At 35.9% G+C, this 15,396-nt stretch overlaps 2 protein-coding genes across 2 annotated transcripts; both read left to right on the forward strand.

Annotated features, from left to right (window-relative positions):
* Positions 1–4,830: 4,830 nt before the first annotated feature.
* On the forward strand, positions 4,831–12,453 carry LOC133299069 (increased DNA methylation 1). The gene is made up of 8 exons (XM_061498482.1): positions 4,831–7,075; positions 8,009–8,138; positions 8,255–8,343; positions 8,649–8,887; positions 9,354–9,440; positions 10,503–10,602; positions 10,730–10,940; positions 11,029–12,453. The coding sequence occupies exons 1-8, from the start codon at positions 5,060–5,062 to the stop codon at positions 11,886–11,888; spliced, it is 3,732 nt and encodes a 1,243-aa protein (XP_061354466.1). The 5' UTR covers positions 4,831–5,059; the 3' UTR covers positions 11,889–12,453.
* Positions 12,454–14,133: 1,680 nt separating this feature from the next.
* On the forward strand, positions 14,134–15,362 carry LOC133299102 (uncharacterized). Its single transcript, XM_061498527.1, has one exon. It carries the CDS (start codon positions 14,175–14,177, stop codon positions 15,201–15,203), a length of 1,029 nt encoding a protein of 342 aa, XP_061354511.1. The 5' UTR covers positions 14,134–14,174; the 3' UTR covers positions 15,204–15,362.
* Positions 15,363–15,396: the final 34 nt, after the last annotated feature.

Genomic DNA, 15,396 nt, shown 5'->3' on the forward strand with positions numbered 1-15,396 from the left:
AACAGAATGGATAGCATTAGAGGGCATGACAGAGACCGCAAAAATTCTAGTAGTATAATTAATACTCTTCTCCTCCATTAAAGCAGCAAGATAAGCTGAAAAGTTATCAGGTCTCTTAAAATGCTCTTCATGAAGTTCTTTGTTTCTCCATGTCCACAACGAATTGCAGGCAGTAAAAAAGTAATCCCTTCAGTCCCTAACTTTACAATTACTAAAATTCAGGTTGAGGATCATCCACTCATTAAAGGAGCTAGAGCTAAAAAAGTCAGGTGGAAGAGGATAAAATAGAGGAAGCATCCAAACCTTAACTGCTTTAGGACAGTCTCTGAATATATGAAGACAAGTCTCCACCTTATCAGGGAAAGAAGGACAGTTATTCAAAGATCCACTCCACTTAGCTATTTTCTCCTTTGTTGGCAATCTTTCATGCATTAATTTCCACATGAATAATTTCACCCTTTCTTTTCCTTTCCAACTCCAAATTCTGACCCAGCCACTATTTGGAATTATAGAATTAGTAGAAAGCCAGTTACAATAAGCAATTTTAACAATTGGCAGGCTCGGATTCCAGTTGTTCCACAACAAGAAATCTTCTTCGACATCATCATCAGGATGAGGAATTGCTAGAATGCGGTTCACCACACTACTATCAAAATGATTCAACAGATACTGAAGATTCTAGCCCTCCCCATCAACAAAATTGCTATGATTAATCTTCAGGTCGGTTTCCTCAGCAGTGGGAGAAGTTGTAGCCAAAGATAACAGGTTGGAGCTAAGCCCAGTCCAATTATCATTCCGGAATTCAATTCTCTTTCCATTTCCAATCTGCCAAGTGAGATTACTTAGCATGGTAGGGTATATCTTGCATAAGTTCTTCCAGAGATGAGAATCATATGCTTTACAAATGACCTCTTTCGAAATATTTTTATTCTTACCATACTTAGAAATCAGAACCTTTGCCCAGAGCTGAGTTGGAGATTGAATGATAGACCAAGCACACTTCTGTAAAAAAGCTTCATTTTGCTTCCTAAGGTTTATAATTCCCAATCCACCCTGGTTTTTAGGAAGCTGGAGCAGCTCCCAGTTGACAGCATGCATTCTTTTTTGAGAATCTGAGTCGCCCCAAATGAAGCTCCTTTGAAATTTTTCAATATCATCACAGATGCTTTTAGGGAGAAGACTATTTTGCATATGGAACATGGGTATGGCTGATAGAACTGATTTAGCCAGTGTGACTCTCCCAGCCGATAAACATTGCTTTTTCCAACCTTGTAAACGATTATTAACCCCTGTCCAAAATATCTCCATAGTGAAGCTTGCTAATTCTACCATGTTTCATCCTATAACCCAGGTATCTGCCAATATTTTTTGTATGGGCAAAACCACTAAACTCCACAATAGCTTTAACCACTTCATCAGGAATATTTTTAGAAAAGAAAATGTTGGATTTGGAGTAGCTAACCTTTTGACCAGACATGTTGCCAAATGTTTCAAGACAGCTCATGATAGTCCTTATCTGGTTCAAATTTGCTTCCCCAAACAGCAACAAATCATCTGCGAAGAGAAGATGAGAAATTTTGGATCCACCTTTTCCAGCTGTCATTGGCTTCTAATCTTTCCTATTTATGGAATCTGCTATGACGTGAGAGAGCTTCTCCATACAAAGGACAAAAATATAAGGGGAAATGGGATCCCCTTGTCTCAGGCCTCTACTAGGATTGAGTCTACCAGTCTTCGAGCCATTCCAAAGAATTTCTAGTTAAGTGGAATAGATGCACTGCATAATAAGGTTGATTAGAGGCTCAGGAAGATTGATCTCAGAAAGAACTCTAGGAATAAAACTCCATGACATACGATCATAGGCTTTCTCAAGGTCTATCTTGATTGTGAAGAATCCCTTTTTTCCTTTCATCCTATTCATGGAATAAACCATTTCCTGGGCAATGACAATATTATCCTGAATTTGCCTATTAGGGACAAAACTGACTTGTTGAGGAGAAATGAGCTAATTCAGGATGGGTTTGAGCTTTCCCACTATAATCTTGCTAATACCTTTATATAGCACCAAGCACAGAACAATGGGCCGGAATTGAGAGATCTTCTCAGGCTTAGCTAGCTTAGGAATTAAGACTAGAAAAGTTTTGTTTAACTCTCACAGCTACGGGATTACACCAAATCTGTCTAACATATTCAAACACTTGATTCTTCAGTAATTCCCAATTCTTTTGGAAAAAGATAAGAGGAAATCCATCAGGACCAGGAGCCTTAAGATCATTCATAGAGAAAAAGGCCTCCTTAATTTTATCATCTGATGAAGGCTCGAGCAACAAATTTAGCTCAATGTCATCAAGGGCATGCCAATTAGAGGTGGTAATAGTCTAGGGTCTGTTTTGCTCTTCCTATGAGAATAAATTGGAAAAGAATGATAGAATAAGATCAATTAGCTTGTCTTCTTCTCTCACCATGTGGCCAACTTCATTCCTTAACTCCAGAATTTTATTTCTAGCTCTCCTAATGATAGTGGTGGTATGGTAGAACCTCGTATTACGATCACCATCAGCTATCCAATTACATCTTGTCTTTTGAAACCAAAGGGCTTCTTCTTGCTCCAAAACTCTATTGAATTCACTCTGGATAGTGTTGGATGGTTTGCTGTCTCAAATCTAGGTTAATTACTAATTTTGGCCTTTGAAAAAATATTTTATTTAAAATTTTTGAAATTGTATTATAAAGTGGGATAGGATATTGTTACTACCTGTTATCAAAAAAATAAAAATAAAATAATGTTACTACCATATCTTAACCATTGATTTCCGCCAATCAACAATTGTCATTTATTGCGAACTAATAGTTAATTAATGAGTTTGATTTATGAAAATAATTACCATTGATTGACGAAAATCAACGGTTAAGTTATAGTAGTAATATTATTTGGTAATAACAATATCCCATCCCAAATAAATTTTGCTAAAGGGGATAGTCTATTTATTTTATATCCTGATGATATTTGATTCATAGCAAACACATGATAGGACAACATTATTTTATTAGATTATTAGTCTAGTGCACATCAAATACGGGATATGATATGAGCTTATCATGCCCATATCCTTTCATTTTTTTATTCAACTTTCTCATCGTATCCGTTCTTATCGTATCATATCCATCAAATGGGCTCTTATAATACTTTGTTTTACTTATTAGCTATTTATAGTATTCGCCATTAATCTTTATTTATACAAATTAAAATTGGAGTTTTTATCGTTGAACAAGTGTCAATTCGGAGTTGTCATATAGAAATCTTATGAAAGAGATATTTACAAATAATTTTGAATATAATTAGTGTGTCATTTCATTGATTCTTCATACAAATAAAATTATTTTTATTTCAGATGATCCAAATCCTTTTAGTATCATATTAGCAATATTGATTATGTGTGTTTCTCATATTAATTATATTATTGCCTATTTGAAAATTCTTATTTTTAATTTATCTTCTCTTTATAGGCAGAAATTTAGTAGGACATACTTTTACAAAAATTATTATTATAATTTTTTTTGTTATAATAAATAAAAAAAAGCAAAAGCTAAAAGCTTCAAAGAAAAGTTTTTTTTAAAGATACATATTAGTTTTTTAGAATTCTCCTATTTATTTTTCAGTTTCATCTTTATTATAAATTTGTATTTACCGATTTTATTCTTTAACCTAATAATTTATTCTAATAACAAATTATTTTATTTTTTCTCCTTCGAAATCCTCTGAACAACTTTATATAATCACCAAATAATTATTAACTTTATTTTTTAACTTTAGCTTAAAAATAATTTTTAACTTAAAAATAAGATATCCCAAATAGGCTATAGTGTGTGCGAGATTTAGTATATATTTCTTAAAGCAATAGAAACAAAAATCTTACTACGTTGTTTCTACATTTTCTCTGATCTATTTTATTATACTTTTTGAAATATTAATAATAGAGTAGGTACATGTAAATTTTCTGTTTTACGCAATTTTGATTTGATTATTGTTTACGCAACAGTTATTTCTTTTCCTTTTTTTTTTAAAGTTGTCGGCTAATACAATTTTTTTTTAATATTATTATTATATATTCTTCAAAATACATAATTATAATATTACCTTAATATTACTTTATTTGAGAGTTAAAGAGTTAAAAAGTAAAAATAATCAATAGGCCCAACCAAACAAGCAAGAAGCTCATTCAGCCCACAATTCATGTAGAAGAAAAAAAACTGTATAAACAGCCATGTAAGCTCTTTTGATTACGCCACGTCAATGAGATTTGAGGTGGCAACATCAGAGGCGTCGAGAAAACAATAGAGGAAATTTGGAGGGAGAATAAAATAAATAAAACAAAAAGAGGAAAAAGACACTGTTTCTATTCGTGTTATTATTTATTATTATTAATTATTGATATTAATTTAGGCATGCATCTGCAAATCCCAATACAAAATTCTCTCTCCCTTTCTAGCTCTCGATCTCGCGCATTCTATCCCTTAGCTATTATTGATTTCATTTAATTTCTCTCCGACTCGCGTCGAATCAATTTTGATTTTTCTGCAGGGAATTGCGTCGTCACAGTCACATAATTTTTTTGCGAGTGACGGAATCCGTGAATTCCCCGGCGAGGTAAGATTCTGTCGAAATATTGCTTTGGTCTGAGGGGGAAGGGGAAAATTTGTGGCATTAGGTTGGTTTTGCTTCGGATCTGGGATTTAGGGTTTTCTTGGTTGGTTTTCGGTAGTGGGGTGGGGGATGATTCTTTTGGGGGAGGGGTTTTGGTAGATGGAGCCGGGCATGAGATCAGGAACAGGAACTCCTTCTTCTGGGGTTGTGGTGAAGAACAGGAACTCCTCCGGTTGTTTAATTGTCCGAAAGAAAGGGGATGGATTGAGTTCAGCTACAGCTACAGCTACAGCTACTACTGCTTCTGCTACTGCTGGGGTTGGTTCCTCCACCTCTCGGAAGCTGTATGAATCCAAGAAAAGGGCCAAAATCAACTTGCCCTTGAGTGATTCTGGATCAAGCGACGAGTTGCTGATGCCTCCTGGTAGGAGGCTTGGCCCCGAGACTATCCGAGTCTGTAATGGCTTGACTGCCTTTGAGCGGGGTATGGTAGGGGGTCCTGAAATTGGTAGGAAGAGGGATAGAATGGAAAAAATTAGGGGTGATGGGGAAGGTATGATTGCGGAGAATGGTTCGGAAAAGAGGGAAAAGAAACGTAATAAGTTGAATGTGTATGATTTCAATGAATACAAGGGTAAGGATGTGGAGAAGATGAGAAGGAGGCATTTTGATAATAATGGAGTTGGTTTTGGAGGAAGGTTTATTGGATCAATGCATGCCGGTAGAAGTGGCATCGATAGGGAATTAGAAATGGGGTCAAGCAGATACATTCTTGATAAGAGAAAGAACTCCTATCATGACAGGCCAAGTGGTTTGTATCCGGGGGATAATGTTGATCACAGTAGGTTCAAGATGAACAGGGATGGAGCTCAGCTGCCTCTGACCTTGTCAAGGGAGAAGTTTAATTCAGATGAGTCTATTAGGGTTCAGGGGAAAAATGGTGTTTTGAAGGTAATGGTTAATAAGAAGAAGGTGGATAGGCCATTAGAACACTATGATCAATGCAAACCTGTGGAAAACAGGCAAAGGTTGAAAACCGAAGGGACTGCCAAGAGGAATGTCCTGATTCATCCCCCCTCGTACTTGGAAGCAAAATGTGTTGAGAAACCAGAATTACTTGTTAGGCCAGAGAAGAAACAGATAACACCAAGAAAATCATTGTCAAGTAAGGACAGTAGGGGTGATGAGTGGGATTCAGATAACAGTGATACATCATTGAAACCAGGAATGAGAAATACTGAATCTCAGAAGCCTACGAAGAGGATAATGTCTGAGGATGAACAGACTCCTATGCATGAAAAGCTCCCAACTACAAAAGCAAAAGAAGGAAAAATTAAGCGTGGTAGTGGCACAGAAAAACAGAAACTGCGAGAAAAAATAAGGGAGATGCTGCTGAATGCAGGTTGGATCATAGACTATCGACCTCGAAGGAATAGAGACTATCTGGATGCAGTTTACATTAATTCAGCAGGTACGGCCTATTGGTCTATCATCAAGGCCTATGATGCACTTCAAAAGCAATTGAATGATGATGCCAACGAGGCCAAGGCCAAAGGGGACAGTTCTTCCTTTGCTCCTATTGCAGATGAGGTGCTTAGTCAGTTAACAAGGAAAACTAAGAAGAAAATGGAGAAAGAATTGAAGAAGAAGAAGAAGAAAAGATATGATAGTGAAAGTGATAGTGAAAGAGAGCCTCACATAAGAAGATCTGCCAGCAACAAGCATGATATGAATAGCATGGATAGTGATAGCAATGAGGAGAAATTAAGCTCCTTTATAAAGCAGGGAAGTAAGTCAATGAAAAATATAATGATTGAAAATACCGTTGCCAGTGCTAGCTCTAAAAGCCAGAATGCTACCCATCACTCAAACGATGGAATAGAAAAACCATTCTCTGGAAGTGATCCTCATCTTCTACATGGACGGAAGAGTAGAAAACATGGAAGATGTACCTTGTTAGTTCGTAGTTCTAACAAGGGATTAAATTCTGAATCTGATGGCTTTGTCCCATACACAGGCAAACGGACAGTGCTTTCCTGGTTGATTGACTCTGGGACAGTAGAATTAAGCCAAAAGGTTCAATACCGTAGACGGAAGAAAGTACTGCTGGAGGGATGGATCACAAGAGATGGCATTCACTGCGGCTGCTGTAGTAAGATCCTCACAGTTTCAAAGTTTGAGCTTCATGCAGGAAGCAAATTGCTGCGTCCATATCAAAATATATATTTGGAATCTGGAGTTTCTCTTCTACAGTGCCAGATAGATGCATGGAATAGACAACAGAACTACGAGAAAATCGGTTTCCATTCAGTGGATATTGATGGTGATGATCCAAATGATGATACTTGTGGTATTTGTGGAGATGGAGGGGATTTAATCTGTTGTGATGGTTGTCCATCAACATTTCATCAGAACTGTTTGGATATACAGGTATGTGTACATATTTTATTCGCCATATGGCATATTATGGGTCTCAGCATATTGGCCGTACACATTATTGCTCTCTGTATGGTTTTGCATTGTTCTTGTTGAGCAGTAGCATATTAAATATGTTTCCTTTTCAAATGCTGTTTGGTTTTACATTGTCTCTTGTTGAACAGTTGCATATTGAATTTATGTTTCCCTTTCAAATACTGTTTGGTTTGTTTATTTTTTGTTTGAGGTGGTGAAAGAGGTGCTGTAATATCCTTTTATTAGGAGCTTTGTTATTTTGAAGTCAAGAGGGCTGGAGAAAACCCTACATTCTTGTTATTATGCTTTTTGCCAAATGTCTTTAGTGGTATGGTGAAAAATGGTATTCTGAGACAAAACTTGTGTCTACTGACAATGTAGTAGGTCATGTCCATTTTCAAGAAAAGTGCAGTGAAAAAAAGAAGTACTTACCTATAATAGTTTTTAGGGTTTAATATCTCTCATGTTGTGGGAGATAAAGATATAATCATCTCCTACATGCACATAAAAGTGTGTGGAATCCATGTTATTATTTTTTTTTCTCTTCTCTTCACATGGGTCCCACACACTTTTGTATGTATGTAGGAGATAATTTTATCTTTATCTCCTAGAACATGAGAAAAATCAAACCCTAGTTTTTATGCCTAAATCTTATGCCTGCTGATAGTAATTTAACTTGTGACTTACTAACTTCTTTTATATTAAGAAGACTATGTTGTATGGGTTTTCTTATATACAGAGTCCGGTGTTCCCGTACTAAAAAACTAGAATAATCTGTTATCCACATTTTGATAGTGGTGCTATTTACTTGTTGCAATTGCATACTGTACCTTACTTTAGCAACAGAATGGATTTATTAATTATTCTAGGAGAATGGTTTCCTTTATGTGGAACTCATTTATTTTGTTACAGATGCTTCCTCCTGGTGAATGGCGTTGTCCAAATTGTACCTGTAAGTTTTGTGGAATAGCCGGTGAAACTTCTAAAAAAGATGATGCAACTGTGTATGTCCTACATACTTGCAACTTATGCGAGAAAAAATGTATTCACTTTCTCTTGTTTATATTTGATGTTCTTTCAATGTGTTCTTATTGTTTTAGCCCTTACTTTCCTCCTTTTTTTTTCTCTTTGTTTAATAAACGCTTTCTGTTTGCGTAGATCATGACTCTTGCACTAAGGAGGTGGATGCCCTTCCTAATAGCTTCAATACATCAGGCCCTTCTTTTTGTGGGAAAGAGTGCAAAGAGGTACCTCTTACAGTTACTTCTGGTGTTCAATGTTTCGTAGTATAGCCTGACAAATTTAAATATATTTATTTAATCATTTTCCATTTATCTATTTTCTTACAAATCACTTATGCTTGTTCACTAATTTATAGACCTTCTGGTTTAAGACTCTTAGAATTATTTTTCTGGGAATTTTAATGTTTGTTAAAATTAAAAATGACAAAAAGAAGTGAACTTTTGTAGCACCGCTGGTCCGCTGCTCTAAGGCCAGATTCTGAATTATGTTGTTTTTGCATTTCTGAATTATCTTCTTTATACTTTTACAGCTTTTTGAGCAATTGAAGAAGTACCTTGGTACCAAGCATGAACTAGAAGCGGGCTTTTCATGGTCTCTTGTTCATAGAACAGATGAAGACTCAGAGGCAGCTAGTAGGGGAATTACCCAGAGGGTGGAATGCAATTCCAAGCTAGCTATTGCACTGACTGTGATGGACGAATGCTTTTTACCTGTTGTTGATCGGAGGAGTGGGATCAATTTAATCCGTAATGTTTTATATAATAGTGGGTAAGCACTAGTAAGAACATCATGGACGGACCATATATTTTATTCATTAGACCTCTCATTTTTAATTATGATGGAAATGCTTATGTCTGATTCTTTATGTTACATTTTTCAGCATTTGTAAAACTGCAAATTGATAAATGTCTTCCTTTTTATTGTTTCACCTGTTAATGTTATCCGACTCAATAAATAATGTCGACTGTTTGTTAATATAAGTAGGCAGAAAAGGGATTGATTAGTTTGTAAGAATCATTTTACTGAGAGTGGTTTGAGTCACTTGGAAATTTGAAATTGCTTATAGAATGTTCCATGGTGAACTTCAGCATTGTGCTCAAAGTACCATTAAAATCAAAATTTTAAAGTATACTCTTTCTGGATATTATTGTTTTATGTGAGATACTTTCAAGCCTTGACAGTTTTTCTATTATATATATTTATTTTTATTTTTTTGCTTTCTCTTCTTTTTCAGGTCAAACTTCAGTCGGTTGAATTATAGTGGCTTTTACACTGTTATTCTGGAGCGAGGGGATGAAATCATTTCTGCAGCATCTATCAGGTACTAAGCCTCAGACTTTGTCAATTTCTTTTTTTGGGAAACTTTATATTGCCATACTAACTCATGCACAGGATCTCTGTCCTTTTCTTTTGAAGAGAAAAAATGCAGAAATAGTTGAAGTTGGGGATTAAAAGGTTTTTCTGTTGCAATTGGGTTGATAGTTCATTCACTACCAGATTTACCTTGGAGAAGTTAGGAGAATTAAGGAAAATTTTTATAGAATAACTGACACTTGACAAGAAATATAAAAAATGATTAATTGTAGTTATTTAGGGTGTGCATGACAACCGTTATGAAAAGAAACAATTCTTTTTTATTTCTGTGCCTTCAAACAGTTTTTGAGAAAAAAAAAAGTGTTTGATAATATCTTCTAATTTTATTCCGAAAATGAGAATTGCGTTTGATAACACAACAAATAATAGAATAAAAAATCATTCCTATTAAGCATAAATTTTTTCCGGATCATCACTTTCCTTTTCATATGGTGCGGTGGCGGTAGTGGCGGCGGTGGCGGTAATGGTGGCGATGGTTGTCTTGCACACCCTTAGAGAATCTGTTCTACTCATGCAAAGGGAATGAAATTCTTATTGGGAAAAAATTCATCTGCCATGCTTCACTTGCTTAAGAGAGAGTTTCTCCTTTCCAAATGATTACTCTGTTTAATTTGCTCTATCATCTATCACACACTCCAGTTGCTACTTTAACCTTATATTTGTGCCTCATTTGTCGGTTAGAATGAGTTAGAAATTGCCAAATTGGCAGTGAGGAGAAAGGCTTCATAGGTTTTGCAATGCACTAACCTTTCACTCCCTTCTTAAGAAATGCCTTGATATTACTTGATACTTGAAATGAGGAAGCAAGAGTGACATTGTATAGCCACTTAGCTCTGGTTCCCTACTTTCTTGAAGATACCTTTCACTAACCTTATAGTTTTACTGATGATTATTCTCTCTCTCTCTCTCTCTCTCTGTGTCATAATCAATATGTATGCTACATTGTGTTTTTCTTGTTAATGTGAATAAATGGGGATATACTTGTAAGCTATCTACTATGCTGTCTTAGGTTCCATGGAACTAAGTTAGCAGAGATGCCATTTATCGGAACTCGCCATATATATAGGCGCCAGGGGATGTTTCGCCGTCTTTTTTCTGCCATTGAATCGGTATACCTTGAAGCTATGATTCTTTGTGTTTTTCCTTGCATCTGATATCTAATTAAAATTTTGGCTGCATGGATCTTTTCATGACATTGACGTGTTCTTATCCTATTTGTTCGTCCTCTATTGGAAGGCTCTTTGCACTCTGAAGGTTGAGAAACTGGTTATTCCTGCAATTGCTGAACTCATGCATACATGGACAGCAGTTTTTGGCTTCACACATCTTGAGGAATCACTCAGGCAAGAAATGAGGTCATTGAATATGTCGGTTTTCCCTGGTATAGATATGTTGCAGAAGCTGTTTGGGGAGCAAGGAAAACATGTGTGCAATACAACCACAGCAGGTATTGATGCTTTATTTATTTATTTTTTATTTAAATTTCAGCAAGTTAGTTTTGCTTGTACATAAGTTTCACTTTTTTATTCCGGCAGGTTTTACAAAAATGGGAAATGGAGACAATGTTTTTATTGAGACCAAAATGGCGAATAGGTCACAGATGGATTCCTCAACTCTGCTAGATCCTCATGGAAGTGATGATGCTAGTTCAAATCCTGCCAATGAGATGAATGAAGATTGTAGTGATGCTTCTCAAGAACTAAACAATCACGTTTTGGTTGACAGGACAGTGTGTTCTAAATCTCATCCTGAGGAAAGGTTATCTGATTCAGTTTCAGATAAATGTGTTTCTCCTTCTAGTCATGGTACCCCAGAAATGAACAATAAAATAGTAATGGCTCCTCCTGTTGATAAACTGAATATTTCTTCGTCCAAATGTCAATCCATATCACCGAATGTCACTTCTGTGAGTAGTCACCCATTAAATATTCCTGATTGCCATGAAATTCAAGCTTTGGTTCTGGAAACTGCTTGTTATGGCCCTTGTTCAGCAGAAAACCTTGACAGGAAATGTCACTCGTTCTCTGCTATGAATTGTGATCCATCGGAGCTTGACAATAATCCAGTATTGCATTCTCCACTGGCAGACAATACTCCGTCTTCTGAAGAGGTTTATGTGAATGATGCATATGAGGCTCTTGAAGCTGTTCCGTCAGGGAGTTTATCTGAAGAGAATATTACCAAGGAAAATAATCAAAATGTAGATGTCTCTGATTCTGTTCTCAATCATGCTGATGAGAGTTTGTTGCAAGTAAGATCTGATTCCAATGGGGAAATCGGCCATCAGAGTGAAAAATTTTTACATTTGAACATAGGAGTTGCTTCAAATGAAATGTATTTTGATGAAAGTGGCCTAAATGCTTCCGGTGATAGTTCTGAGACTGATCCAATCTAACAGAATGGCCCAGTCGTGTACTGCTGATGTGTTTAGTGCTTTACTGCTCATGATACTTTCGTAAGTTTTCTTTTCAGAGCTTCAATGCCTTGTATGCAAATCAATTTTCAAGGCTTTGGAGCTTATGCTTCATGCTTTGATCTGGACAGTATGAATAAATTCTGTTGATTTCAAAAGAAATATTGTTTGGTCCCTTGTCATCCACAACTATGAATTTCTTAAGGTTCTGAGCAAGTTAATTTCATTTTTTGTGAAAGTTTCTTCTGTCAAAAAGATTCATCTGCGTCTGGCTGTATAACCCTGAGTTACATAATAGGTGAAGTTACTGGCACTGGCAAGTAATATGCAACAGTTCTTCAACACTCAACAGAAGCAAATCCTTTTTAGTTACGTAATATGATTGTGCGGTATATACTATAAATATGAATCTGGCAGAGCGGATTTGGTTTCTGCTTAATCCTTTTGTGCCACTCAATGACTGCGGTAATTAATTACATGACATCAGCAGTTTACTTTGAGGTAGTGTTTGGTTCGGGAGAATTTTTTTTTTACTAGAGAAATGTAATTGATAGGGAAATGGTTGGAAAATGAGTTTGGTAGGAAAATGTAAAAAAAGTTGTTTGGTTGACCCAAATATTACCAGGGAAATTTATTTAAATATGCAAAATCTATGTTCGGGAGAAACTTTGCACCTGTTTTTTCACTTTCCCAGTCATCTCAAAATACCACATCTCAAGTGGTATTCTGTAACAGTGAATTTTATCCAAAAATTAACACAAAAGTCATTTTTCCATCTATCCTATTTGTCTGGTATTTCTTGAAAAAACCTGAACCAAACGTGGTATTTTTCAATATCCACTTACATTTTCCCATCAATCCCAAAATAAAACTTCAACCACACTGAGTAATTTTTTTGCTTAGAATGGCAGCATATGTTTCATCTGACTTGTCTACATTTTATGAGCAATTGATGGAAGCAAGAAATTATGTTTTTTTTTTTCTTCCAATCTGCTCTCCTTCTACCTAGATTGTGATCCGTTTCTGCCCAAGTGCCTCGATACAGAAATTTGGTAATAATGTTCTATTTTGGGGGCGCTTTTGCTTTCACTAGAGAACTCGAAAGGTTTGTCTGCTTATCAAGATTGAAGGCATTTGAATATTGATTTTCTTATATAGATCGGGAACCTGATCTCTCGGTGAACTGTGCGTTAAATGACAGTCGTGCTTATAGGTTGTTGAGTGTTACAAGTTCCATTGTCTGGTGGGATTTATAAGAATCTGAATATTTTTGGGATGGACTGCAGTCTGCTAGAGCCTAGAAGTATAGTAAAATTTTTTTCACTAAATTTACAAGGTAATTTTGGCATTTTATGAATTTTTTTATTTAAAAAAAACCTCTTCTTGGATTGGCTAGTTTATTATATTTTTCCAACAAAAATAAAATAAAAAAGCTCAAAATTATGCTAAATGGGTTTTAACGAAAAAACGGTGGTTCGAAAACATTTAAAAGTTAGTCAAGTTTGAAAATAACAAATAGCCATTTTTATTATTTTATTTTCAATTTAAAAAAAAAATTAAGTATTACAACTGAGATGATAGCTTTGTAATTATGATAAAAACTATATCAACTAAATAAGTTTCTAAAATTTAAAAATAAAAAATAGAAAACAAAATATTTTTTCAAATCAAATACACTTGACTATTTAGTATTCCAAATTAAAAATGATTCATTTTAATTTCAGAAAGAAGAATCTCTTTTCTCACTTCAAATTTTTTATGTAGCGATTTCTGTTAGGGCAGGGACTAAGCCAATCCAAATCAAATATCTCAAATTCGACAATGAAATATGAAAAACTGAAAGTAGGAGTGGATTGAAGGGGTGAAAGCTTCAAAAAATAGTGATAATTGTACGGGCACAAACACGAGTAAAAGCTTAAAAAAAGGGAACAGCGCCACACAACCCCTTCCTAGTTCCTACGAAATAGATTTCAGAATGCTTTAAATCTATTCATTTTTGAACCAAAGGGTCGGGTCTCCAAATATGTCGGACTTGAGTGTCACTTGATCTTCAATTTAGAAGTTTAGCTAGCTGCTCTGCGAGTGAGTGCACACCAGCTGTTCGGTGTTTTGCTTCAGTGAGCATTCTTCATATATATATATATATATATATATATATTTTTTTTTTTTTTGTAGTACAAAGCATTCTTCATATTTTGAGCTGCATAATTATCTTGAAAACGTGGGCATCTACTTCTTGTTATTGCTTCTCCTTTCAAAACTGTGATCATGGTGTCCGTACTCTCAAGGAAAGGTGCGTCTGTATACAACCAACATTTTCTCTTGAGGACATTCAATCTCTGCTTCAAGTCCCTCGCCACTATTCCCAATAAGGACGATGGTGCTGCAGCTCATTCTCTATCTGTGCCAACTTCTGAGCATTCTAGTAGCCTTCATCTTTCCCCATTTTTCTCCGACTTCAATCATCCTTCAAGTGGATTTGACATCGAGCTTGTGGATCATGATACTTGGGGGGTATCAACTGGGGTGGCACAAGCCTGGCGAGGACGGGATTGGGTTGCATCAGGAGCTAGTTCTTTTGGTCAGCAAGTGACTGATGAAGCCCGTGATGGTCATTCTTCGAATGTTGAGGGTGAAATAGATTTTGAGGACATAGATAATATGAGAATTCGTGGCAGTCTGTTCTATAAGCTTGAGCGTAGTTCCAAGGAGTTTGAAGAGTATAATTTAGAATTTCACCGAAAGAAATCTTCCAAGAAAAAAGACGACAAGACTGAGGAGGTAAACAAAGCTAAAACAACTGCAAAAGTAACTTCCAAAGACCAGAAGCTTCTCAAAGTTGATGAATTCACAAGAAGTAAAAGTGTTATTCCCCGGATGGATGAAATCAATAATATGCCTCCTTTGAACAAGAGGCAGAGGACCCCCACTTTTAACCAGCTTACAGGTCCTTACCATGAACCATTTTGCTTGGACATTTACATATCAAAAGCCTCCGTTCGTGCTTGCATTGTTCATAGGGTAACTAGCAAGGTTGTTGCTGTGGCACATTCCATTTCCAAGGATATCAAGTTTGATCTGGCTTCTACCAAGAATAAAACCACTTGTGCTGCTGTGGGGGCAATTCTGGCTCAGAGAGCATTGGCTGATGATATTCATGACGTGATTTACACTCCAAGAAAAGGAGAAAGGATTGAGGGGAAACTTCAGATTGTTCTTCAGTCTATCATTGATAATGGCATTAAAGTAAAGGTAAAAATCAAGCAAAGACCCAAGAAGTCATTCAGCCACATCTGACATAGGGGCATGCTTGTTCAGTTGGCATTGTCTATTGGCCAATGAAATTATCTGTTTACATTTTTCACACATGGAAGGGGGTTTGGATCCTCTCATTTAAGGGTAGCCTGGGTAGGATTTTAAACATTTGGCGACTGTGCGTGAACTTGTACCATTTTGGATTCCATCCTTGTAATATGTGAATAAGGTTTAA

This window comes from Gastrolobium bilobum, unplaced genomic scaffold, assembly GCF_033153095.1.
Source record: "Gastrolobium bilobum isolate Gb01-03AN ecotype WA unplaced genomic scaffold, APGP_CSIRO_Gbil_v1 utg500, whole genome shotgun sequence".
Classification (NCBI taxonomy): Eukaryota; Viridiplantae; Streptophyta; class Magnoliopsida; order Fabales; family Fabaceae; genus Gastrolobium; species Gastrolobium bilobum.